The sequence below is a fragment of the Corvus hawaiiensis genome, chromosome 30 (genome assembly GCF_020740725.1).
Source record: "Corvus hawaiiensis isolate bCorHaw1 chromosome 30, bCorHaw1.pri.cur, whole genome shotgun sequence".
Classification (NCBI taxonomy): domain Eukaryota; kingdom Metazoa; phylum Chordata; class Aves; order Passeriformes; family Corvidae; genus Corvus; species Corvus hawaiiensis.
This window is the reverse complement of record NC_063242.1, coordinates 18,807,242-18,832,091: the sequence shown is the minus strand read 5'-3', so window position 1 is coordinate 18,832,091 and position 24,850 is coordinate 18,807,242. Positions and strand designations below refer to the sequence as shown.

The window sequence follows — 24,850 nt, the reverse complement described above, 5'->3', positions numbered from 1 at the left end:
GTACATCTATGATGTTTTAGGAGTCATAAGGGACAAGTAGTTAAGCCTGGAAACTTGTAAGCATTTAAAGGGATGTCTTTCAAAGAAATGCAAGCACAAGGAAATGTCAAAGATCCTCCACTCAAAACCCACCCGTTCAGAAAAAGCCTGAGTAAATAGATAGCCTGTGCAATGTGTTGGGAAAGTCAACAAACCTGGCCTTTCTCACAGGAAGGGGGAAGTGAATTCCTGAATCAAGGATTCTCTCCTGAGGAGACCAAGCCCACAGCTCTGAGAAGTACAGAGTTACAGCCTGTTAATACTGTTTCTTGCTTAGCCCTCCAGAAAGAGTACTCCAAAAAACCACCCTGGAGCCTAAGAGAATCTGGCTCAACAGAGCAGAGGAGCTTGTGTTATACTTGGAAATGACTGGCAAGACAGATCAGTCTTTGCATTACACGTTCATTATGTTTGAACATATAGTGCACAGACAGGTGTAAGATACCCCAGCCTTTCAGGGACAACCAAGTGAGCACAATGGCAGGATCCAGTGAGGGCTGTGAAACCACTGGAAACACTTGCAGATTTTGTGTGTGGTAGGAAACACTGCTTGAAGAAGAGGAAAAAACATATGGCTCAGCTGGGAAGATAGTGGTTTCTCTTGGATTAAGTACTTGCAGAATCACAGAATGGCTGAGGTTGGAAGCAACCGGGAGTTTGGGGCGGGGTTCATTGTCTTCACAGTAGCTAATAGGGGACTGTAGCTTGGATTTGGGCTGGTAACAGCATTGATAATTCGGGCACATTTCTGTTATTACTAAGCAGCACTTACAGGGCCTTTTTGACTCAGGGCCTTTTCTCCTCCTCACCAGTGAGGAGACTGGGGATGCACAAGAAGCTGGGAGGGGACACAGCCTGGACAGCTGACCCCAACTGACCAGAGGGGCATCACGGACCATATGGTGTCATGCTTAACTTATACAGCTGGGGGGAAGTTGACCAGGGGCAGCTGCTTGGAGGCTGGTTGGTCATTATTTGGTTGGTGGTGAGCAGTTGTTTTTCATTTGCATCACTCATCTTTTTTGTGGTTTATTTCAGTCTCTTTTTTTTTTTTTTAATGTATCTTCATTATGCCATTGCTGTTATTGTTGTAATATTATTGCTAATAATATTATTGTTGTTAAGTTGCTTTTATCTCAACCCACAAGTTTTCTCACTTTTACCCTTCCATTTCTTCTCCCCCTTGTCCTGACGGGTGGAAAGTGAGTGAGAGCCTGTGTGGTGACTAGTTGCTGGTTGGGGCTAAACCACAACAGTACCTCTGGAGGTCACCTGGTCCAACCCCTCAGCTCAAGCAGGGCCATCTCTAGATTAGTGTGTCCAGGACCATGCCCAGGCAGCTTTTGATATCTCCGAAAGACTCCACAACCTCTGTCCGCAAGCAATCTGTGGTTGTGATTAGTACTGCCCTCACAGCCCAGCATCTCTCCATCTTTCAATCACAGAACTCCCATTTCAGCCCTGTCTCAGCCTAGCAAGGGAACTGAGCTGATGCCTTGCTTGTGTGGGATAGCAGGCGGGTCACCTGATGGGTCAGAGAGGTGCTGATGCCACCACAGGGCACATTGTCCCATTGCTTCCCTTGTCAGTTTGATAGTCCCATGACTGTGCAGGTTATATGTACCCAAAACACAAAACCACAAACCAGAAAATCCAAAAATTAATGATTTAGACTTTCTCCATGTGAGAAGAAAGCAGAAACTTGATGGACTATCTGACTTTAATTAATAGACAGAGCCTGGTTGTCTCAGGATTCAGAGCAGCATCTTCTGGCAAGGGTTTAAGAATCAACGTTGCCACCAGACCTTCATATCTTGTGGAAGGGAAACAAGCACACCTCATCTACAAGCACAGCTACAGCATCTACCCCAAATCTCCACCCAACATGAGTTAGTCAAATTATCTACTTTGTCTTTGCTTGCACGCTGCTTTCATCACGGTGTGTTTTTTGCAATGACTGCTTTATTAAACCTTTTTTATCAAGCAGAAGACATGAGCTTGTTGATAATGCTGTCCCTGTCAGGATAAGACTGAACACATTATTTGTACAATGGTGAGGCTTGGCTTTTCTGAAGGAAGCTATCAACAGCTGCCATGAAAGCTGCTTGAAAGAAACCGCTATTTGCCTATAAAAATTTTGTCAGCAATGAAGAACTGACTGTAAAACCACAAACAGCAATCAGTTCACCTTCCAGTCTCTTCTAGAGTTTTCCAGTTTAAAGCACACTGGATTATTTCCTAGCAGCATGCAAATAGCAGAGTTTGAATCAACAATGAGCTAAAGTAGAGCACAAAGAAACAGATGATTACACCACCCAGACCAGGGTAGTAAGAACCAAGAAACCTTTTATTGAAGCAGATGTAAATTCTTGTTTTATGAAAATAAGTGGGAATTTTGCCATTTACTTCAAACCACTATGCTCTGATCCATTAGAATTTGAACCTAAACACAAAAACACAGCACTGATACTTTGGACACCGAGGAGAACAAGATAAATTAGTCGTCAGCAGAAGTGAGATATTACATATTTTTTGGCTCTGTTTGGGATCTTCTGGAGCCGAGAATTTTGATAAGTATGCTTACTGTTGTATTTTACTTTTTGCAGGAAACAAGCTAGTTTTTCATTTTTCCTTCAAATGTTCAGAAGTGATTTTTACATTCAATAAGTCTGCAATAAGAAGGATGAAAGTCAAGTCCATTGTGGGGTACCTTGGATGGAAGATTAGCAAGGATCAGCAAAAAAATTTTGAAGAACTTATCAGATTGTTTGTTCTATGATAATTCATAACTGGAAGCTAGCTCCTGCCATGAAGAAATCAAGCACTTCTTCTCATTATAAATGATTTCTAGTATCTCTGAATTTTCTCCCTGTATGTGGACTGGTGGCAAGATCCAACCAGTGTAACTCATAACAGCGATGAATTGTGTCACGCTATTTAACTTGTACGTAAAATGCAGAAAGGAATTGGTTCATCTTGGCTTCTGAGGACACTTGTGTCCGTCACATTGTCTAACTTGAGGTTGGGTTCTTTTGTCTTTTATATTTCACCAAGAAGTGAAATAGAACCATCAAGTTTCAGCAGTCAGAGGAGTGCAAGTTCCATTGGAACCACTTATTTTCAAGTCTGGAATTTACCCAGAAAGCTGGAATACTTTTGTCTTTCCTGCAGATATCTGTGTGACAAGGTTATCAATGTGTACAGTTGCCTGTGATTCCACATGCTTGTAAAAATGAGCAATTCTCAGAGCTGCCTGTGGTAGTTACTTGCTTTGTTGTGACTAGCTCCATTACTTATTTTCTTTTGTCTCCCATTCAGAGAAAAATAAAATTGCTGATAAACAATACAAAAGGAAGTGTTCAGAGTTGTGAATTAAAGAAGCTGGAAGGGAGGGGGGAATAACAGAGGGTAATTTTATCATTTATCTTTGACCTGAAGCAATAATAAATGTGAAGTCTGTATAATCATGGGTGATGTTTTTATATATGTATCATATTTTAGATTGGTTTGGGAGAGAAACACATAAAATTGATTGACTGGTGATGTGGCAGTAATTATGCAAATAGAGTAACTCAACCATAAAACACTTTAAGGAGGAGAAGGTAGTTCAATAACAAGTAAGCATAAAAAAATGTGGTTATTGCATCTATCCTATGTCCTGACATCTCTCCTGCCAAAGCGTGAAAGGAATGGATGTTGTGTAACAAAATTAAAACTTTATAAAATGTCAGATGAAGGTCATAAATAACTTTTCCTTATAAAAAAAATGTCCTTAATTGTTGACTGTGTCTTTCTTACAATTTTGTTCAGTCTTGGGCAAAGTTCAGTTTTATTAGACCAGCCTTGTGCAGCAAACACACCTTTGCTCTGCTGCTTTACTGCACCATTAATGGTTCGTTTGCCTTTGGGGGCAGGGAGAGGTGAGGGTTGCTGCTGTTCTAGCCTTTCCCTGATGCTGCTCAAATGAGAAATGTGAGGTAATAGTTCACTGAGTCACTCTGTGAAGTATTCTCAGTTGCTGAGAATAAGTCATAAGTAATGGCAGAGTATTCCCTCACTGCCCCCTCCACAGTCCCTGTATTCTTGCAGCTGCATTAATCATCATGCAAGATAGTGGATGCTTGAGAAGGTCAAAAAATAAGGAAAAAAAAAGAAATTATGGACAATGGACTGTCTTTGAGTGGAAACTCAAAGGGGTGGAAGAACTCCCATCTGAGCACAGATTTGGCCTTAATTTGGCCTAGATTTGAGATGTGAGTGAAGAACTCTCCAATACCTGGGAAATTGGAGATATTTGCTTGGAGGCAGCCATGCATTAATTTTAGCAAAGCAGAAATTTGCTGTGAGGAGAGACCGGTGAGCAGCAAGCCAAGAAGGAAATATACAACAGAGAGGGTTGAAAGCATCTCCCAAAACATACTTCTTTCCAACCAGACCTATCAGGAGATACACTGGAATCCTGGAGAGGTCCTCTTTTTTCAGCTGGCTCTCTGTCCAGACAGAGGTTGAATGTGCCCGTTATGAGCTGTGGCATGTCCTTGGCCAACTGCTCTCCTCAGCAGCGAGTCCTGTGCCTTTGGGCAGGTTCAGGGTGTAGGACAGTCTCATTGTGCCTGTGCTCTTGGCTTGATGCTTTTGGATGTCACTGAGAGACCTGCTGTGCACAAACAGGCCAGTTCTGCAGCACAGGCTTCCTTATGGACTAAACCACTTCTGTCCATTTTCTCTCAACTAACTCTCCCAAGACGAACACAGCCTTTGATGCAAAACACTGCGTGTGGACCACCACACTCCTCTCAAATAGCAATAAGCAGAGTCAACGTGATGTGGACCACCTGCTCTTGGAGGATCCAGGTTTTGGGACATTAAAGACAGTCATCTGTCAGAAGTGACTTGAGAGGGATCAACTGTCCAGAGTATCTTCAAAAGATGACCTAGGAACCATCAAAAGAAGCAAATAGGATCAGGGTTCATGGCAAGCCAAAGTGGGTGTTGGTTCTTGCAGCAGGTGCAGGTACCTGTGCAGCCAGAAGGAACAGGACAAGCTCTGGACAAGAGCTCCACTGCAAGCTACTAGATAAGCAAGCTGTGGTGGCTAGGAAAGTCCAAACCATTCTGAGCTGAAAATGTACAGTGTTCAAGGGACTTCAAGGAAACTATACCTATGTGTGCTGTTCTCATGCTTCCCAAGCAAGTAGCCATTTTTTTGTAAACAGTTTTATAAACAGAGTATTGGACTAGAAGGATATTTGATCTCAACCAGTACATTTGCACAGGTGTTTTCCCTACAATTAAACTGCTAAATGTTTTTTTTTTTTTTTTGCCATCTAGGTAGGACATACTAAATATATAAATAAGTAGGATTAAATCTTGAACATTTTACTCGCTCAAGTAGAAAATCATTCCTACCCGTATTACTTCACAACTAATTGCAGAGTCTAGTTGAAACCAAGACTGAAATATGAAGGTGAGAATTCTCAGCTGCTCACAGCACTAAGGCACAACCAAAATCATGATAAAAATGGTCATGGTCATGTAGTCCAATAGTCAACATGAAACCAATATATGTTGATTTATCCCATGTGTAGAAACAGTGATTTTCATGCTGTAGGATAAGATTGATAGGTCACCAAGCAGCAAACACCATATCATGACTTGTAAAGGTCTCTCTGTTCTGGAGAACCAGGAGTTCCGACCCTGTACAGCTTTCATGGTGACTGCACACATATATTTTTACCCTATTTGTTTATCGTGCAGGTTTCTGGAGCCCTTGTCAGGCATGAAGTCACATGGACAGATAGCCACAATGGTAACAGCTTTCTTGGCTTCAATAGACAGCAGCTCAGAATTGCCAGGTAAGATGAATAGACTTGGTAAGGCCATGTTCTGTTGTTGTCACTTGTATTTAGTTCAGTCTCCAGCTGGACTAACACAGAATTAGCTTAGGAAGATATATTTATTTTCTAACACCAACAGCCGGTATAGCCAGGAGATAGTCCTTCAACACAGGATCCATCAGACACCGAAGAAAAGGCCACATTTCAGCCCTTGTCCTGCAGCTAGTCCAAACACAAAAGCATAATTCCTGATGGAGTCATTTAGCACTTAAAGGTAACTATTAGGCAAGTGAGAAAAAAATGGCCATCTCTGATTTAAAAGCAATATTTGAACCTGGCACAGCAGAAACAATAGGCTCTTTCCCAAGTGGAGATCAGGTATGTTTATTTTACTGAAATATATGGGTTTGTGACAATCAAAAGCAGATGTTCATTAACAGGCAGGACATAGGTAGGTTTCCAAGGCATAAAGCATGAAGAGGGCAAAGAGGCAAAACATTCAATCTCCTGCCTTGCACCTGAATCTGCCCAGTCCCTTAAATCAGTTTTCAACAATGCTGTTTGATTTTCATGTTTTTAAGTAACAGCTATGCAGATACTGTTCCTGCTGGCCTTGCAAAACAAGTACTTTGGAGTTCATTTTGATTGCTATTTCAGGATATTTTCCATTTTCTTGCCTTTAGCATGACTTGGGATCCAGAACTAGATTTGAATTCTGATGGCTGAAGATGGGCAGAGCTGAGAAACTTCTTTTATAAACCCACTGCAACCTTCAGTCTGGAGTTGAGTTTCTTCAGAGCCTTCATGTGCTCAGATCCCATGTTTGGTGCAGAGGGATGCCTTTGGATGTGACTCCTTATATTGCTCTTTTGTGTCTCCTAACAGTTTGAAACTCCCTGACCAGAGGTGAGTGATGTTGCACTAGACCAGGGCAACCTTATTTCAAGCAGGAGCTGTCAGCAGAATCAGTGCAAGGTCAGCCACTCCACTTGTTCCTTTCAGGAAACTACTCCTCCTACAGACACCCTCACACTAAACAAACCACCTCAAATCCATGTGTTGCAGCATTCCTCCGTACGCTGGCGTCATGAAGACTGGCAAAAATGCCACAGCAGCAAATGTTAGCAGACCTCCAGACCAAATCAAGCCCCATTTTCCCTTGTACAAGGACAACTCCAAGATAACTTGCCAGCTGGCTGCATTTCTCTTTCCAAACAGTGCAGCAGAATATCAGCAAAAAAAAAAAAAAAAGTCCCAGGAATGTTTCTACCAGGGAAATTGAGTGATAGAACTGGTAAGTGGATTCAACACACTGGCAAAAGAATTATTTTTATCAGCTGACCCTGAGTATGCCTATAAGATCACATTTCTTAATTTTTGTCTACAAGTGTGTCTGAATTTCAGTTCCAAACCAAACCGAGGTCTGCATATTACAGATCAGTCACTTAAGTGCTTTAATTTTTTTTTCAAAAAGACAAAAGAAGCAGGGTGGATTTAGACTTGTGGAGTTCCCCAGATGGCACTCTGCATCCCCTTGCCTTTATCAAAAAGCCTGAGACACCCCTGTCCCCCTAACCCGTGTGGTTCACAATCCCAGAACACATATGGTCTCAGACAGGGAGGGTTGGCTGCCTGCTAGACTATGTGGCCTATGAGTTATCCTCAGTGGAAATGGTCACGAACCCACCCTGCAAAACAGCTCTGAAGGGGAAGGGACCCAGCTCCTTAGCTGCTGAGTTTCAGGGGTAATGGTCACAGTAGCAGAATCATAGTTTAACTCCTGCACAAACCTTCCAGCTATGCGACTATACAACGTGATACCACTAGCATAAAGGTAATAATATTGGCTATCTGAAGAAATAATGACTAATTAGAGGTCCAAGTCTGAGTCCCAGTTCTCAACAGCAGAGGCTCCTGGGTCCCTGATACCCTGAGAGGGAAGTGAGAAGCAGAAGCTTGAGGAAGATTAGGGAAGAGCTCCAAGGACTCCAGTGAGCCAAAGAGCTCCTTGATGTCCCCCGACACATGGTGCAGAGAGGAGTTTTGGCAAGGTCAGGGAACAATGGGCATGTAGGTTCCATGCCTGGCATAGACCTTGTGGCTATGTGAGTGGTAAGTAGGTCTGTCAATGACATCCACAGGGGATGCAGGAGCTGGAGTCTGAGCCAGAGAGCCGGCTCTACATCCCTGGCTCTACTCTGCTTCCATTGCCTAATCCCCGCACTGCAGACCATGGGAGAGGGCTAACAAAGTTAAAACAGGTATTTGACACCACAGACCTTATTTCACTGTGTTATGAAAAGTCACACAGGGCAGGCTTTTTTTCCTAGGCTCAGCATCCAGAGCAAACACACTGCTGTAATCTTTAGCAAATACATTTTTGCTTGCACAATAAATCTGTTCAGAAATCACACATTTCCATTCAAACTAGTCACTAAAGGGTCACGTGTTGGGGCCTATCTCTGCTTTGTGCTGACACTGCATGGGCAGAGAATCACGTTCCTTCATGAAAACATATCCCCAGTCTTGAGGCAGGGCTTGGCTCAGAGTCACATAGGACTCATCTACGTTTCATATCGTGCTTCCTCTTCTTTCTTCACCAACCAGTCTTCAAATATGTCACTTCCGTGCCAGCAGACAAACACAAACCACAAATACATGCCAAGTGGCTGTACCTGTGCTGGGAAATAAAATGGACCAGGGAACAGTTAAAGGAGGAGTACTGCAAAGCACATCCTATGTCCTCCTGGCTAAGCTCTCACTCTCCAAAGCAAGAGGGCAACAGTCCAAACCAGGAGCAGTCCTGGCCCAGATGCTTTTCCCTAACCAGGGGCAACAGCTGGGAGAATGCTAGGTGATCCCAACCAAAACCATGCCATGCCATGTAGTTACTAATAGGAGCTGTCACACACCACTGCCTGTGTCCTGGTAGTGACAAGTACTACAAAAGTCCCCAGCTGGGACATTGCCTAGGATCTGGAAGATACTCAGTAAATGTCTGTGAATGACTCCTGTGAGATTTTAGGGAAACTACAGAGGCTTTCTAAATCCCTGTTGATCCATAAAATGGGGATAATAAACCCCACTGGATATCTCAGCAGTGGAGGGAGGACAGAGCACTTTCCAACTTAAAAGTAATAGGAAAACATGACAGCACCCTGGCTGCACAAGTGGGCTTATCCCATTGTGTTTGGTAATTTTCATTTGAAAAGAGAGCAAACACTCATTTAAGTGTGTAATTCATAATCAGAACAGAATTTTGGCCATTACTTTAAATCACAAACGAAGCCAGTCATCTGCACTGGAAGTGGATATCTTCACAATAAACAGGAATATAAATCTTTAAAATATAAAAATATTTTGCCATATTCTGAAATAATGTGTTTGGCATTTTGTTTCTTATTGGTATGTATCTTTTTTGCTTCTTTCATTTTCAAGACTGGAAGATGATTATCCATTCTATTTTTATGGCCTGCTTATTGCTGCTATCAGGAATGATATCACTAAATGAACTTCAGTAAAGATAGACACAACTTTCTTATACTGAAGAATCTAATAAATGGTGTGGAAAAAAATCAGGAAGGGGTTTTCTTCGGTGCTGTGTATTTAAAGATGCTTCCAATCTCTCAAATGTCCAAAAATATATGGGAGACAGACCTATAGCTGGGAAGAAACAAAACAAAATGCACAGAATGAAACATAGAGGCATAGAGGAAGAAAAAGAGGGAAGAAGAGGAAGAAGGAAGGAGAAAAAGAGGGGTGAAGAGGAAGAAGGAAGGAGAAAAAGCAGGCGAGAAGGAGGAGCCACCTGGGCTAATGATACCTTGCTCACTCGTGCGCCCACATTCCAGTACAGCATTTACAAGCCATTAGCTCAGCTGGATGCAAAGCACCCCCGATTTTCAGACTTGAGTGCTGAAGGTCCTCCAAATTTTGCAGCCCGTATGTAGAGCTACATAGACATATATGTTTGGAATGCATAGTTTAGCTACAGTTGTTCCAACGTACTTGGCCTTCCCCTCATACATGAGATTTCCATTCAGAACCTGAAAGGAATATACCACCAGGGGCTGTATTTCCACCTTCAGGGAAAACCTAAGTGCAAGGGATGTGTGGTGGAAAGCTCTTACTCTCTGAGGAGTTCACCAGCCCCAGTAGGGCTTTACATCTAAGTAACATAGGTTAGATATGTGTAGGCTCTCCTTTGAAGATTGTGCACAAGACTGTTTTGTGAGCAGCGTTGAGACTTTTGCAAAGGCTGGTGTATGAAAGACTTTCAAATTCATACACTTCATGTGTGTGGGAAACCATAAATGCAAAACTACATCCTCTGCTGCCATTGGTTCACAAAACTGCAGAGATGCTAGTAGAGGGAGAATGGATGCTTGACACCAGGTGAGGGTCAGCTGCAAAATACCTGGTTTTCCATGTGGAAGGGTTAGCTGGAAAGATGGTTAAAGAGCAGTATTCCATGACGTCAGTGGTGTTTATGACATGCCCTTTAATTACCCTTACCAGTAAATCAGTGTGTGTACTTTAGTACCACAAAGTAGGGCATACTTTAAAGAAAATAATAGCTCTGCTGATTAGCTAATGAATATGCTATCAGAGAACTCAAGGAGCCTGTTCAGTATTGCTCACTTTAAAGAATAATGCTAATTAAAAACATACTGCATGCCTCAAGTCCGCTGCTTAACTTTTCAAACAATGAAATTCTCACATTCATTCTTTCAATTATCTGCTCTGTGGTTATTACTAGAAGGATGCTGTCCTGTTCCCTGGCCTCATGTTTAATTCATAGAAGCAGAACAGTACACACAGAACAGAGGAGTGAATCTAATCTTATCTATGGCTGGAAAATGAAGCTCCCTTCTCCCTAGGGCTGGGGAAGCCCTCTCTGGATGCACACTGTCCAAGCCTGCTGGCTGAGACACAGCCTTGCTGCTCATGTGTCAGGGGCCAATCTGCAGCTGAGGGTGGCTTCCCCTTTCCCCCATTCACCCGCTGATGAGACTGAAGATAGAGTGGCTAACGAGCTTAAGTGATTAAGAGAGCTCAGATAGTCACTGCTGTCTCTCATCAGTACTTCTACCTTGTCTGCTTACAGGGCTAAGAACCCTCTCTGCTTAGAGGGATTTTACCTAAAAGATCCGTCTAATCTGGGCTATGTTTCCTCTCCACAGCCCTAAACTCATATAGGCTTCATGGGCCACAGTATGCCTTTCTGGAGGACTCTCTTTTGGGGGCAGTTGTCTTCATTACAGCATGTAGCCATAGTGCCTGGGGTGTCTAAAAGTATTCTCTGATGCAAAAAGGGCAACAGCAGACTGTGCCAAAATGACTGCAATAAGAAGTTTGGCAAATTATGAATTTCCCTTAGCTCCAATAAGAAGTTTGCTATCAGAAAATCTACAATAGAAGATATAACCAAAAATTCATTTTCTCAACCAAAAAGGCTTTGCAAAACGTTTGTATTCCAGTCAAAGAAGCTTGGCTGTAGTGAAAATGAATTTTCTTTTTGAAAACCAAATACTTTCAACTCATTAGTTTAGAACAGCAATTTAAATATCTTCCAAAGCTTCTGTTGAAAAGGCTTGATCTGCTTCCTGTGTGCTTGCCTGCTTTAGCTGGCCATAATTCCTGGCTGGGCTCATCTCTTTTAAATGTTCATTATAAATCAGTGCTCACCTCTGCCACTGAGATGTGAGGAGTTTCACTCCTGACCATAAGGGGAGTTAGAGCTGACGTAGGGCTGGGAGGATGTGGAAGATCTCAGCGTAAATCTGTGGGAATAGAGGCAAGGGTAAGATTTCTCAGAATCATGCATGGCTGAAACCTCAGGGTTAACATGTCACTCACATAGGTTTCCCCATCAGTAGCATACATTGAAACACAAGTGAAGCATCCTGACCACCTTTCAGGATGACTAACAGGAACAGAAAAAGTAGAGAGTACACCAATATCATAGTGCCTCAGTACATAACTGGTGTGAAATATGAGTTTCTTTCAGTTTTTCCGTGAGTTTTTTATGTATGGCTCATTTCAGAAGTGCTAATCCTTTGCTTTAGATAAGAAAGTGCTTTGCAGTGTGACAGATTTGACCCTGCAGCCCAGTGCTGAAGCAAGTGCTCCAGTATGTACCCCTAGCTACCTGCACAAGGGAAAACTGCAAGCAGTGGGATCAGGACTTGTTCACACCGGAGAAGGGGGACAGCACACAGCTGTCAGTGCCTGTCTTCCCTGATGAGCTCTGACACAGAGAAATGGTAAGACAGTGGCATCTTGTTTACGAAGCCCAAGTCTGCTGGAATCTGTGCTTGAGGTTTCTTACTTTTGCTGAAAATTGATCATGGAGACATAGAAAGCCAAGCTATTTTCTCTGAATTTCCTGTTTATACAAAGCTTTCATTTAGTCCCAGAAACTTTATCACTACCCAGAGCAAAGCATGAGACTGGATAACAAAGTGAGAGCTCTAACTTTAAAGGCATCCCTAGCCTCCTTCTGCCTAGAGCGCATTTAATCCTATCAATTCTTTTTTGAGAAGTTATCTTTTAATTTTCTGAGAGTCCCCGGAATGTGCAGAGTAAAATTATTCCATGCCTATTCTGAGTGTAGCCACATGTTTTAAAAAACCTTGAAGGTATCACTTGATGCTTGCAATAATAATAAACATTTTGTTAGTCAAACTTTTGAGCAACTTTTTTTTCCTTGGTTAAAATAGTAATGCTGCTTTTCAGTCTCCAGACCCTTGCCTTGATCTGGAAAGAAAAAAAAGACATGTCAAAGTTACTGGAAACTACAGAACATGACATTATCCTAAGGAAGGGAGTATTGCTTCTTTAGGAGCCTGTTTCAGGCTGACAGGTTTCTAATAGTTTAAAATAAAATTAAATTAGATGAACCTCGTGACATATGTCATTAACTCAGTGAAGAGCAGAACCTTATATCTTGTCCAAGTCATGGAAAGCCCAAGAGGTGCCCCAGCCGTAGTGTGCACAATGTTGGGATAGCTGGGTCTCCCCAAACCTCACAGGCACTACTTTTCGTCTCTGTCACTGATCTAGAGGGGGCTCATCATCCCCACTGTTCCATTTTTAATAAACTTCTACTCAGGTAAAATGGAACAACTACAGGCAACTGTGGATTATGATAGAAAAAAGACACAGAGTAGAAGATCTAATTATAAGAAAATTAGGACACTGCACACACACACACACACACACACACACACAGACAGAGACACACACAGAAGATGGGGGTTCTCAGCTTCCCAGAGGTGATTGCAGGCTCAGAGAAGGCCAGCTTCAGGTTCTTGGTCCTCATGCACCTTGAGTCACTGCGAGCAGAGGCTGCCCACAAGCAGCTCCTCGTGATGCTGCAGTTGAGGCAAGGCAGATCTCCCCTCCACCAGGCCTCCTTCCCTCTCCCTCCCCAGAGCCCTGGCCAAACATGTGCATCCTCTCCTGCCAGCAAGGACACTCCTGAGAGGCACATCTGCCAAGCTTGTGCAAAACCCCTTCAGAGTGGGAACGCTCACCAGGATCTACCTGGATGGTTTGGACTCCTCTCTACTGCAAAGGGATCAGATACATGAACAGCCAAACAGACAAAGCTCATCCCCTGCCTCTCATGCCACAAGACTGGGTCCTCTGTAAGCAAGGCACAAAAAGCAGCACTATTATAAGTGTTATTTATTCCCATGAGAAGGACATGTAGAATTTGGGTTCCAGTTGGGGTTCAGTGCCCTAATTAAACCTCCCATTGCACTCACTTTTTTTCAAATTGCCACTTTTGTGCGGTGACCCAAACACCTCTGTTCCTTCTTCAGGCTGTGGTCTTCACAGCATCAAAAGGTCACAGACTAAAGACCTGCAGACTGCCGTTTCCAGAGAAGGTTTCCTTCCTGCCTGTCCAAGAGCAGGGGTTGCTCAGCAGCCCCTGTCTCTGTGCTGTGCTGGAAGAGGGGACAGATTTTCAAGTCTTGTTTGTTCAACTTTGAAAAGCAGCCTTTTCTTCTATGGAACTCAGGATGTATTTAACAGGAAACAATAAAGATGCAGGACAGTTTTGGAGAGGAAGTAGGACATTTTAGGTATGCAAAAAAATAATTACTTATGCTGAAACTGGGTCAAAACACCACAGTGTTTACCACAGCTCTCAGGAAGAGTGCCATGGGTTTTTTAATAACAACAAAAATTCAAGGTCTTAGCACTGGGTCTCATCCCAAAAAGTAATATGGTTTCAGACCAAATGGAAACTAATCCGGCCTATAAATCATGATGCAGCAGATGCAACATGCTCAGTCCTGAACCCAGTCACTTTTGGTCAGCTAAAGCTGATTTTCCAGACTGCTTTGTTGCGAAGGCAACAAGAGATTGAGTACTCATCTTCTTCCCTTGCTATTTCTCCCATCACTAATTATGCTCATTGTTTCAGCTGACGCTAAATTATCTTTTTAATTAATCCAGCTTCACCTTCTAGCCACTAGATCTTGTTATGTCTTTCTCTGCAAGGTCAAAGGCCTCTTAGCACCTATCATTTTCTCTCCATGAAGGGACTTACTACACCAGTCATATTTTAATCTTCCTTCAGATACTCTAAGCAGACCATGGTCTTTGAATTTATCAAGACCAGATATTTTCCTCAGCTTGTAAATCATCTCAGTGATTCTCTTCCCTATCTTCACCAATTTTTATACACCCTTTTCAAATGTTGGTGCCAGATCTGGATGCAGCATTCCAAAGTAAAATGGCCTCCTTACTCCTACTCACTATTTTCCTTATTATTTGTTCAAGGAGTACATTAGCACTTTTGGTTACAACATTGGCAACTCCTGTTTGATGGTGTGTCCACCCAAGCACCTATATTTATAGATCAAAGATGGGACTTGACGATCCTGAAGGTCCTTTCCAACCTAAATGATTCAGTGATTCTGTGAAATTCTATTCCCCTCTCCTAGATATGATACCAACTTCCATCAGATAGCTTTGAGGAAACATTAAGAAGTGTTTCCAAAACATGTTACAAATATGCAGTGAAGACCTCAAGCCTTTTGCAGCGTATGGAGCAGAAGGCACATGAAACTGCTCCTCAAGCCTTCAGTTTCCTCCTTGCTGGCCCACTGCAACAACCCTTGCCCTATATTTTAATACTGAATTCAATGTGTTTGACAAAACCCTGGAATGTCCAGTGTATACAGATTTAAGAACTGGAGGATCTGTGAGGAATGAAGTTCATGACAGCTGGATAAAAGAAGATCTGGAGCTGCAAGCACACAGGAAGGGTTGAAGTCCATTTCAGGTTTCTGCAGCCTGTGCTCAAATAAGGCTCACAATAGGAAGGACAGGGTGTCATTCCTAAATCCCTTCTCCTCTTGGAAAGGAGCAGAAATTATATTATTTTTGTGCAGGAACAGACACTAAATTACCCAAGTTCTAGATGGCAAATGTTACAGAGCTGATGTATGGCTTTGTCTAGCTTTGCAGCAGGAAAACAAAAATCAAATACTTTGGCTCCTCACTTCACGCCCAGATTTTTGCCCTCTGATCATTCACAGGAAACAAAGCCCACATACAGTTCTGGAAACAGCCAGGCACCTCTTACTCCCTTTAGGCAGCCTGTGCAAGGCTGGTTCTCTTTGCCTGGGTTGGTTCTCTAGGTCACCCACCCAAGTCTGGCAGCTGTTGCACGCACTCCTACCACACCAGCACACACCCTCACTGACATGCTGAAAAATACCGCTCTGAGCCACAGTAGGGATCTCATCTTATTTCAAGCACTTTGAGCAGAAGAAAGTATGATTGTGGGTGAGGGTGTTGGGAAGACTACTAAAACAGAATCTAGAACCTAGGGAAGATTGGAGGCCAGAGTAACACGCATGGACAGGAGCAGTCTGATCTTGAGGGGCCACCCAAGCAAATCTGAGCCTCTAATATTTCTTGATGGGGGACCCTAAAGCAGATGCCCTGGGACATTCAGTATTTAATTTTTACTCCTTCCAGAGAAAAGGTGTTAACATGACAAGTGGGCATATGCCTTTTCCCCCCACCTCCAAATGTCAACTCTGAAGCTTTATTCTGGTACTAGAAAGATGCTCTGGGGTCTACCTGTCTTGTTCAGTCTCACTAGTAACCAAAACCCATGGTCAAACCATTTCTTTGCTCTTTCGCAGCCCAGCCCAGGGCTGTCACTACAGAGAAAAGGTGATAAGTGAGGAAAGCGTTTGTCCAGACCATCCATCAGTAGCAGTGATATCGCAATGGAAGAACCAGAGCAAAGTCCAGCTCACGCACTCAGAGCTGTGCTGGCTCAGCAGGACTACAAGGCAAAAGAATAAAAAAATAAAGAAACCTTTATTTCATCTAGGAGTAGCAGCTCCAGCAATCGGCACACTTGGAGGGCAGTTGTGCTAAGTATGGAGGTACATTCTCACAGTCTTTTTCTATGTAAAATCATAACACAGAACCTGGCTTTGAGATCTTCAGCACCTTTTCAGTAAGGCAACATGGTGCTGCACCCCACTTGACTCCTACAGAGGGTTGAAAACCTGACAGCCCTGCCTCTAGTCCAAGGAGGCAAAGTATCCCATTCTTGATTGTTTTTGCTGGTAAGAAATAATTGGAAACACCTTCCCTATGAAATATTGGGGGGGTTCTACAGCTTTTTTTCCCTGATATCACCCAAAAGAGCATTTTTATCCTCAGATCCAAGAGGAAGGCTTTCACATAGGGCATCTATATATGCCCCCTGCAACACTTATTTTCTGCAGGAAGCACCTTAATATAGACCCTGGGTTAAGGTGGTGCTGAGAGGGCAGCAGGGCCTCCTAGGAGCCCTTTTAAATGTTGCCACAGGGTTTCAAAGCAACGTGGCCTTCCAGAGGCTGCCAGCAAGAGCATCAGCAACCCAATGACCTTTTCTGCTGGGTCAGCAGCCCAAAACTGGAACATGCTTGTCTAAACCTCCTGCTTTATGGTAACTCCGAGCAATGCAGCTCTGACACACCCAGCAGGTATGGGTTATGTGCTAAGCTTTTCAGAAGTGGCACACCAAACAATAGCCCTGGCAAGAAAAAGGGAAAAGGAAAAGGGAAACAAGAAAGGATGCTGACCCTAGCTAAGGCTGAACAATCTGCAAGACAGTTAGCAACAGCTTTTTTATCCATTTAAATGGCAACACCTGTAAAATCACAAATAAGGGCATTTTAGCCAGTAGATGCTTCAAGAGGGAAGATATTCACCCTCTTGTCCACATCTTTTGTTTTCTAAGCCCAGTGTTTCTCTGCATGACTCAATTTTACTTAGATAAGTATTTATTTTTGTGAATCACAAGATCCAAGCCCACAGGGCTAGCAGGGCTGGGGTACCTGGCCACATTAACCCACAGGCAGCAAGGATGTGAGGTGGCCCAGTACTGAGCATGGCATGACAACTCCCCAGGAAGGGCGAGTGATCCCCACTCCTGGCTGCCCACAGCACCCCAAACCCCAGGCAAGGCTCGGCCTGATCCCTTTTTGCTAGGATCTGCTTTCCTCCTGGGGCTGTGCTGCAGCGTTCATCCCACGGTCCTCACAACACCTCCGGCTAGATTTGGAAAACCAAAGGGCAGATTCTTGTCTGGTGCAAGACAGCAGAGCTTCACTGGAGGCCAAGGAGCTACCCAATTCACCCCAAAAGAAGATCTGGCACAGAGAGGCAAGGAGACACGCTGAAGCCGCTCCACAGGTCGCTGGGTATGAAGGTTGGGCATCCTGGCTTCCCCGTCCAACAGCACTGCTGACATAGCTGGAAATCACACCTGGCAGTACGTCTGGCTCCAATCAGCTGAGCAGTGAAGAGAACCAGTCCTCAGAGCCAGTGAAAGGTTTTCCACTTCCCTTAGTAGCTAAAATTCACTGTCTTCTCTTTTCAGCAGCAGTGCCTTCAGTTTTTGCTGCCCTTCACCTTTGGCCACAGGAGGATGCCAGCTGGCACTCAAAGGCTCTGCCACCCAGCAGTTATGTGTGGAATGGGTGACATTCTGATATTTGCCCACTCAGGGAACCTGGGTGACACCCTTTTAGCTATGGTGTGAAGGGCAAGCAAAACAATGATAGCCCTCACAGGGCATGGGCTCAGTTCCCCAGACCCTCATCACAAAAACCACATGTGTGCCCACAAGGAGCCTCTGTTGGTAGGTGGAAGCCCTAGTTTTGCATATCATCAGAAGGTGTAGTGAAGGGAGCTGCAGAAAAACCACAAAATGCAGACTTAGGCAGGCAGAGCAGGCACTTCAGCTGGAGACCTTCCTTGCAGCCATCAGACATGCCACCTGTACCAGGTACATTTCCATACCTTTTAATGTAGCTTAACAATTGTGTTGGAGACAAAGGAAAAGGCACACTGTACAGAAAAAAAAAATCCCAAAATGATACCCTTTTATTTGTAAAGCTCTGATGAAACAACTTTCCAAATGACATCCCACTTAAAAACCAATGGAAACCAACCTAACTATGCATCAGTCACACTATACAGATTGCATCCTACATTTTCAAGATGCCTAGATATCTTCTGCAGTATTTACATATGTATCAGTTAGGTAGTAAAGTTTCATTGCAGTTTGTTTCTTTCCACCATACACTTATTCAATGGCAAAAAACCCCCTTGGGGATGCATTTGCATTTTTGTACAACACTTCGGAGCAAATGGCTAGGGCAATTTTCCTGAGAGAAGGCTTGTTCTTTGAAACTCTTGCTTTAACAACTGGAAATACAGAAAGTGGATGCATTTTTGTTGCGCTAAAAAGCCTAAGGATGCCTAGTTAAGTTTTTCTTTTAAATTATTTACGTACCATTAAGTTAAAATGTTTACATTCATTCATTTGTATAAAAACCGTTGTTAAATCTTATGCAAATGATTTAACACTGATTGCTGCAACGCAAATTGCACTTCTTTAAAAAATTATTGTATATATGGAAGAAAAATATCTGATTGCTACCCTGTTTACAAATTTCGACTGACTCTATACAGTTCAGCCAGGAAACATGGACTTTCATAAATCTCAGTCACAGTGTACTTTAAAAGTTATATCGCAGTCTTGAAAAGTGAGTAAATATTTAAAACCAAAAAAAAAAACAATCCCAAAATCTCCTTAACCAGCTGGACCTTGTGGGACTTGTACCAAATGTTGTGATTTCTTCCAGGGACTTAGCTGGGCTCTGAAGAGGAGAGCAAGGCACACTGAAGATGGAGGCCACAGGAGAGGTCGGACAGGGCGAAGACATCAAATGTTCGGTGTGAGAAGTCTGTGTCAACTCAAGCTGTAAGCACTTCTGACACTCATTAAGAAGTATCTCACTATCTCTGGTATTAAAGTCTTTGCTACTCCCTCCCCGACACGGACAACATCCACCAAATTCTTAGGGGAAAAGGTGATGAGAGAGTGAAAACAACTATACAATCAGAAAGGCAGCACTGCTGGGTAAGTCAAGAATGTATTTCTGGATTTCTGGAATCTATCAATAGGTGTGGGTTTATCTCTCCTTTTTTTTTTTTTTTTCTCTTTTCCTTTTTTTTTTTTTTTTTTGTTTTTTTGTTTTTTTGTTTTTTAATGCATTTTTTGAGAGTGTAAGGCTTCATTAGTTATCCCCGGTGGTCATTTGCTTTCCCTACATTTTTCTTGCATAGATGAGGAACTGGATGCTTCGGCAAAGCCTCTTTCGGAAGGAGAAAACCACCTCTGCCACCAAGGCTCAAAAACTGTTTCAGGGGAATGGTCTTTGCCAGCACTCTCGCTGCCGCTGCAACCGCTCCGCAGAGGAAACTGTGTGCAGACGTCTGGGGGCTGCCAGGATCCAGCTTCCCTCACACCAGGTCATGCCAGAGCCAGGGCACACCAGGGATCCTGTCTCACGGATGCTGTCACTTCAGCCGTGGAGGTCAGGCTGACTCCTGTGTACAGCCCGTCTTGACCTGAATACTTAAGGTTGCTGCTTTCGGGACTGGTGCTCTCTCCTGGGCCAGACATCACTGATGAGCTCGCCTGGAGGGAGGGGGAGAGCAAAGAGAGATTCACTGAGGTGAGCTTTGCACACACTGGCGTGTGAGTGAGAGCACAGCGAGCCTGAAGCACAGCCATCATCCCAGGATTTCTGTTCAAAAACAGGGTTTGCCCTCTGCTTGCCTCTGTGCCTTGAAATCCTGAAACAAAAAAATGTCTCAGCATGAACCCAGTCGCCCAGCCCTGCTGATGGGAGTGATATCTGCGTTTGGAGAGCTGGAAAAGAAACCACGTGATGTGCAGAAAGACTTGGAAATCAGATCATGATGAAGAACGAAATGTGCATGTGTCCCACTGCCCCCTACTGAAGGGACACCGGTGCCAACACGAAAAATGTGATCTGGGAGTGGTGGCAACTCTAGTTTTTCTTCCCCATGGGAGAAGCCCAACACATCCCAATTCTCCAGGAGCAGATACAGAGCACGTTTTGGAAAGCAGCTTTCTTTGGGCTCTTCAGCCCTTGAAATGCTTAAAATCATTCCCAACTCTTCAAAACGCCAGCCACAACCAGTTTATCCCCGTAGGACTGGCCACTAAAGGAGATGTGCTTTTAATCTCCAGTGGAGAAACACTATGCCTTTGAAGCAGGAGCATTTTTGTTCTGCCGCCTGCAGAAGACAACATGCAGGGGAGCCCTGGTAGGCACGAAGATGAACCTCTGAACCGCACTGGAACCAGTCCATTTGTTTTACCGGAGAAATGGAGAGTTGCAAAGACAAAGGAACAATCATTTTTTCCATGAGGCTGAGCAGATCTGCTAAAGAGGAAAAATTTGCAGTGCCAGACAGAGAAGGGGCAACATTTTCACCTGATAAAGGAAATGTTTAAGAGCTGACTTCATGCAAAATTAACTCTTGGATACGTCAACTTTAAAACCTTAATTTACTTGTTAATGGATAGTCTTTGGATGAAATTCCTTTTAAAAAAAAGAAAAGAAAAAGGCTATCCTAAACTGTGACTGCAGAAGCTTCCTGCCTGCTGTTTAAGTACAAAGTATACATATTTAATCATTTTACAAGAGTAGCGCTCTTGGCTCTCCTGGAGCTGTGCCAGGCTAGCAGTCCTGACATCGGAAAAGCAAGACTTCATTTATTCAAAGGTAATTTCCAAATGGTGCTGTGCAGGGCTCTTGTTGCCGTGCTTAACCCAGGGAAAACCTCACCTTCTGAAAGAGATACTCACTGCTAGCAGTCATTTATGTCTGAAATAACCTGGGCTCCAACATTTTCTTAACCTTTTATTAAAACGATTGACCACCGCTATTCTTCCACCCAGTCATCAGCCCTGATCCCACACCATTAGTCACTACCCAGAAATGCAGAGAAGGAAGGGAAAAACCTATCTGTCCCCCAAAACCAGCTGAAACTGCTCTAATCCTAGAGAAATAAGTTTTATCACTCCCTTGAACATACAGTTGCCAATCAGTGACCGCGAATCTCTGTATCCTCTTTCCCTGTGACTGCGCATGGAGAATTCAGTGAGGCAGGTTCCATGCTAACCTTTGTCTACAGTTTTGCTCTTGCATCAGCCTAGCTTTTCAAAGCCTTCTTTTAATTTCTAATACCTCAAACAGATTTCTGTTAGCACAAAAGACATAATTTTTAACAGCTTCACCTCCCCACAGTGGAAGAAGGGTTTAAATTAGTGTGGAGTAGTGTTTGCTCAACCTGAGCTAAAAATACTAGGAGCTGCTTTCAAAGGTTCCCATTTACCCATATTTGCCACTGCTGCTCTGGTAGGCAAATATCTTATCGCTGCCTGTTTTTTCCGGGCTTGGAAAGTGTAATTCACCTTTTTCTGATTCAGCCCTACACAGAGGTGGGGTGCAGGGACCCACAGTTTCCACATGGGGTTATCAGGTACCCCTCCCTTGGGCACCCCAGAAGGGAGGACAGGGAGGCATGTCCTGTTTGAAGACTGCCCATCCCTGCCTGTCCAAGGCCGGATTCTGGCTCTGTTGAGCCAGGACGGGCAGGACCTGGGCAGGACTGCCGGGCCTGGAAACCCCACCCCGGTAATGTCATGACAAATCCAGGCAGCTTGGGCAGCTCCCAGAGTGAGACATGGAAAACAAACTTTAGCTCATGAAAAGGACGTGTCGGAATCACAGTTCTGTTCCTGAGCCTCCCTACCTTTGCACTTACTTTTTCAGCTTTAAGGGATGAAAGATGACAGAAGTCGCACTTAGTTATTAGAGGACTTTTTTCAGCTGAAATAAATAAGCTGAACAATGCTGATGAAATCAATGAGGTCTAATTCACAACTACTGGCTCTATCAATAAAAAGGTAATGCCTTTATTTTTATTGGTGAAATCTGATAATAGCATAGATAATCAGCTGAAGGTCAGCTTGCAGAGGAAAAAATGAATGAAGCCCACTGGGAAGAGCCTGCCTCCCAAACAAACAGGGAGGTTGTGTTTGTATCTGCAAAGGTTCTTCTTTTTACCCAAACCAGGAGGAGCTGGTCATGAGTCAGTCCCCAGGCAGGCTGTATGTATAGAGGTGGCCTTTCTGTAGAGGACCAACCCACCATGCATAGAGGAAGACCTCTGCCAGAGCCACAGAGACAACTAGATCGTACCCAAACCTGCTGTCAGCACCTTAGAGGTGATTTTACCCCCACTAAATCTTGCTCCAGATCAAAACCAAGCTGCTCAGGCTGTGCTGGCCAGTACTCAGGGAACAGCAGCAGCAGCTCTGGCTGAAAGACGCCTGCTTTCTTCCACCCACTCTTTCCTGAACCGTCTGCCCACCACAGAGAGCAGGGACAGGGGATGGACACTTTCCCCTCTGGCCTTCCCCCACACCTCCACAGCCAAGAGGGAAATATTCTGGGCAAGGACAGCGAAGGACCTTGATCTAGACCTTTGGTCTATCAGATAGACTTTTGCTCTATCCACTTAACACGTTTAAACTGCTCCATGAATTTTGGACATTACACTGAAGTCTGCAATAATCTGAGTCTCAGCTGAGACTCTCTTCCTCCTCAGTTAGCCTCGTTTACTTTTGCAACACTTAAATGATACCCACAGTCAGTTAAAAGAAACTTGCAAAGACTTCTTTCACATATGGAGTGTTGTGGCAAACTGGTGCAGTCCTTAATTTTTCCAGCCTCAGCCTCCCTGCAATAACTCCCATCTCCACAAAGAGCAGGTTTTCCCAATACTGTCACTCCCTGGAATCCGAAGAGCAAGTCTTGGCACTACAAAATGACAGCTTTTTTTACTGATGTAACGACCCTCTTAGCACACAAAGTTGTCATTTCTTGCTAGTCCAATTGATCCCTTTGTTTATACTGCAGACGTGTAAGTTTACATATCTTCTAATCTCTCCTTTGTATTATAGCAACATAAATCTGTGGTTAATACTTCATTAATTTCCTAAGGGAGGCAACTTCCAGCATGGCTTGGAAAACTGATGACCCACTGCTGTCAAGGGCTGTATGAATAACTGGCTTTATTGCTTTGGCACTGAAACAAAACCAAGCAAAAGGTATGTGTCCATATGCATATAGAATTTTGGGATAGAAGCAAAAATACTTTTTCTTTGCTTTTCCCCAGTGAAACAAAAAAGCTGGATTGCTTCCTTCTGTTTAATATAAAAATGAAAAGCTCACTTAATGGATACATGTACACAGAGCAAAGAAAACGACTCAAAGAAAAAAACACAACGTATGAAACTGAGCGGGGAGAAGGAAGTAGCATCCCATTTTGTCCAGGAGTGAGGACTGACGCAGAAGAGGTAGGAGACCAAGAAAGATTTAAACTAGAGTCTAGAGTATCAGATCTCTCAGCATACTGCCCTGTCTGCCACGCTATTTGGTATTTTAGGCTGCCACGTTCCTCATGCCTCCTGTTGATCTTATTCCACCTGGTTTAGATAAATATTTACTCATACCAGGACTGAGGCACCGTGTTCTCTTTTTCCAGGTGAAAGTCCTACCAACCTCCTACCAACCATGCTGGTGAGCCTTTCTCATGGAAACTCTGTCCCAACACCTACAAAATTATTCCATCAGATAATCTGAAGGACCCCTGGACATTTAACTTCTCAATATCCAGGAGATCAGGATATTGTTTTAAGAGGTCGAATCTCCGGTTCTTCCAGACTCTGGGACATACTGTATGGAGGCTGATTTCCCGGTAGCCAGCATGAATATCCTACCAATTTACTGCCTAAACAGGAGCAAACAACACCGCCTCTAACCAGCTCACAAATCTTCTTCTGATAGAAAAAAATCCATGAAAGCAAATGCAGGAGAAGCCATTCAGCTAATCCAGCCCCATCTGTCCAGCGTTTTGGAGACAGTTCAAACTGCATTTTCCTGCGAGCTCACCACATGCCAAGGCCATCTCAGTCAGCTCTCTCATTTCCCACCCTACAAAACTGAAGAGCCAGTCCTGAACCACTTCTCAAGGTAAACCTCCAAGGGAAGTAAGCACTAGTTTTACCTCCTAAGTTTTTCTGTGGTGTGTAATTATGGTCCTTCTGAGAAAGCTCCAAACTGAAGGCAAAGGACATTGGAGAGTCTCCTGAAAGAAGAGTTCCCCTAGTGCTGCTGAGCCTTTCCTGACATCAGTTGTGGCTCAAGGAGCCTCCATGTCCTGCCATAAAAAGCAGATTTTACAGCAGGTTTCATACTGCCTTTTATCCTAATAAGGGAATAAAGTCTTTCTGGTTATCATATTTGTTGGAGCCCCTGCATGGAAACGGATGGGTTTGCACTGCAGACCGTGCCCTTCATTTAGCAATTTATTTGGTGGAGCTTTTCCCTGTACAGTTTCAGCAGCATCAAAGGGAGAGCAGGTATAGATGCAGATGCAGGCTGTCTGAAACCTTCAAATCTTCTTTTTACGGGGACGTAAGGCAACTTCATATATCATGCAGCTGGACCGTTTCCATATTAGTAAGACAGGACACCCAGTACTTATACTGC

General features: G+C 43.7%; 1 protein-coding gene across 3 annotated transcripts in view; it reads right to left on the bottom strand.

Annotated features, from left to right (window-relative positions):
• The window catches only part of GATA6 (GATA binding protein 6), a 71,773-nt gene that overhangs the window by 32,410 nt on the left and 14,513 nt on the right, over positions 1–24,850 (bottom strand). For 2 of the 3 annotated variants that reach the window (XR_007200418.1, XM_048289443.1), the window contains exon 7: positions 11,565–11,659. Coding sequence is in view for 2 of the 3 variants with exons in the window: in XM_048289443.1 (XP_048145400.1) it covers positions 11,612–11,659 (48 nt within the window). In the remaining variant the exon portion in view is untranslated. Of the gene's footprint in view, positions 1–11,564; positions 11,660–18,275; positions 19,897–24,850 lie in introns of those variants that run through there. The other variant, XM_048289442.1, reaches the window with a different exon arrangement.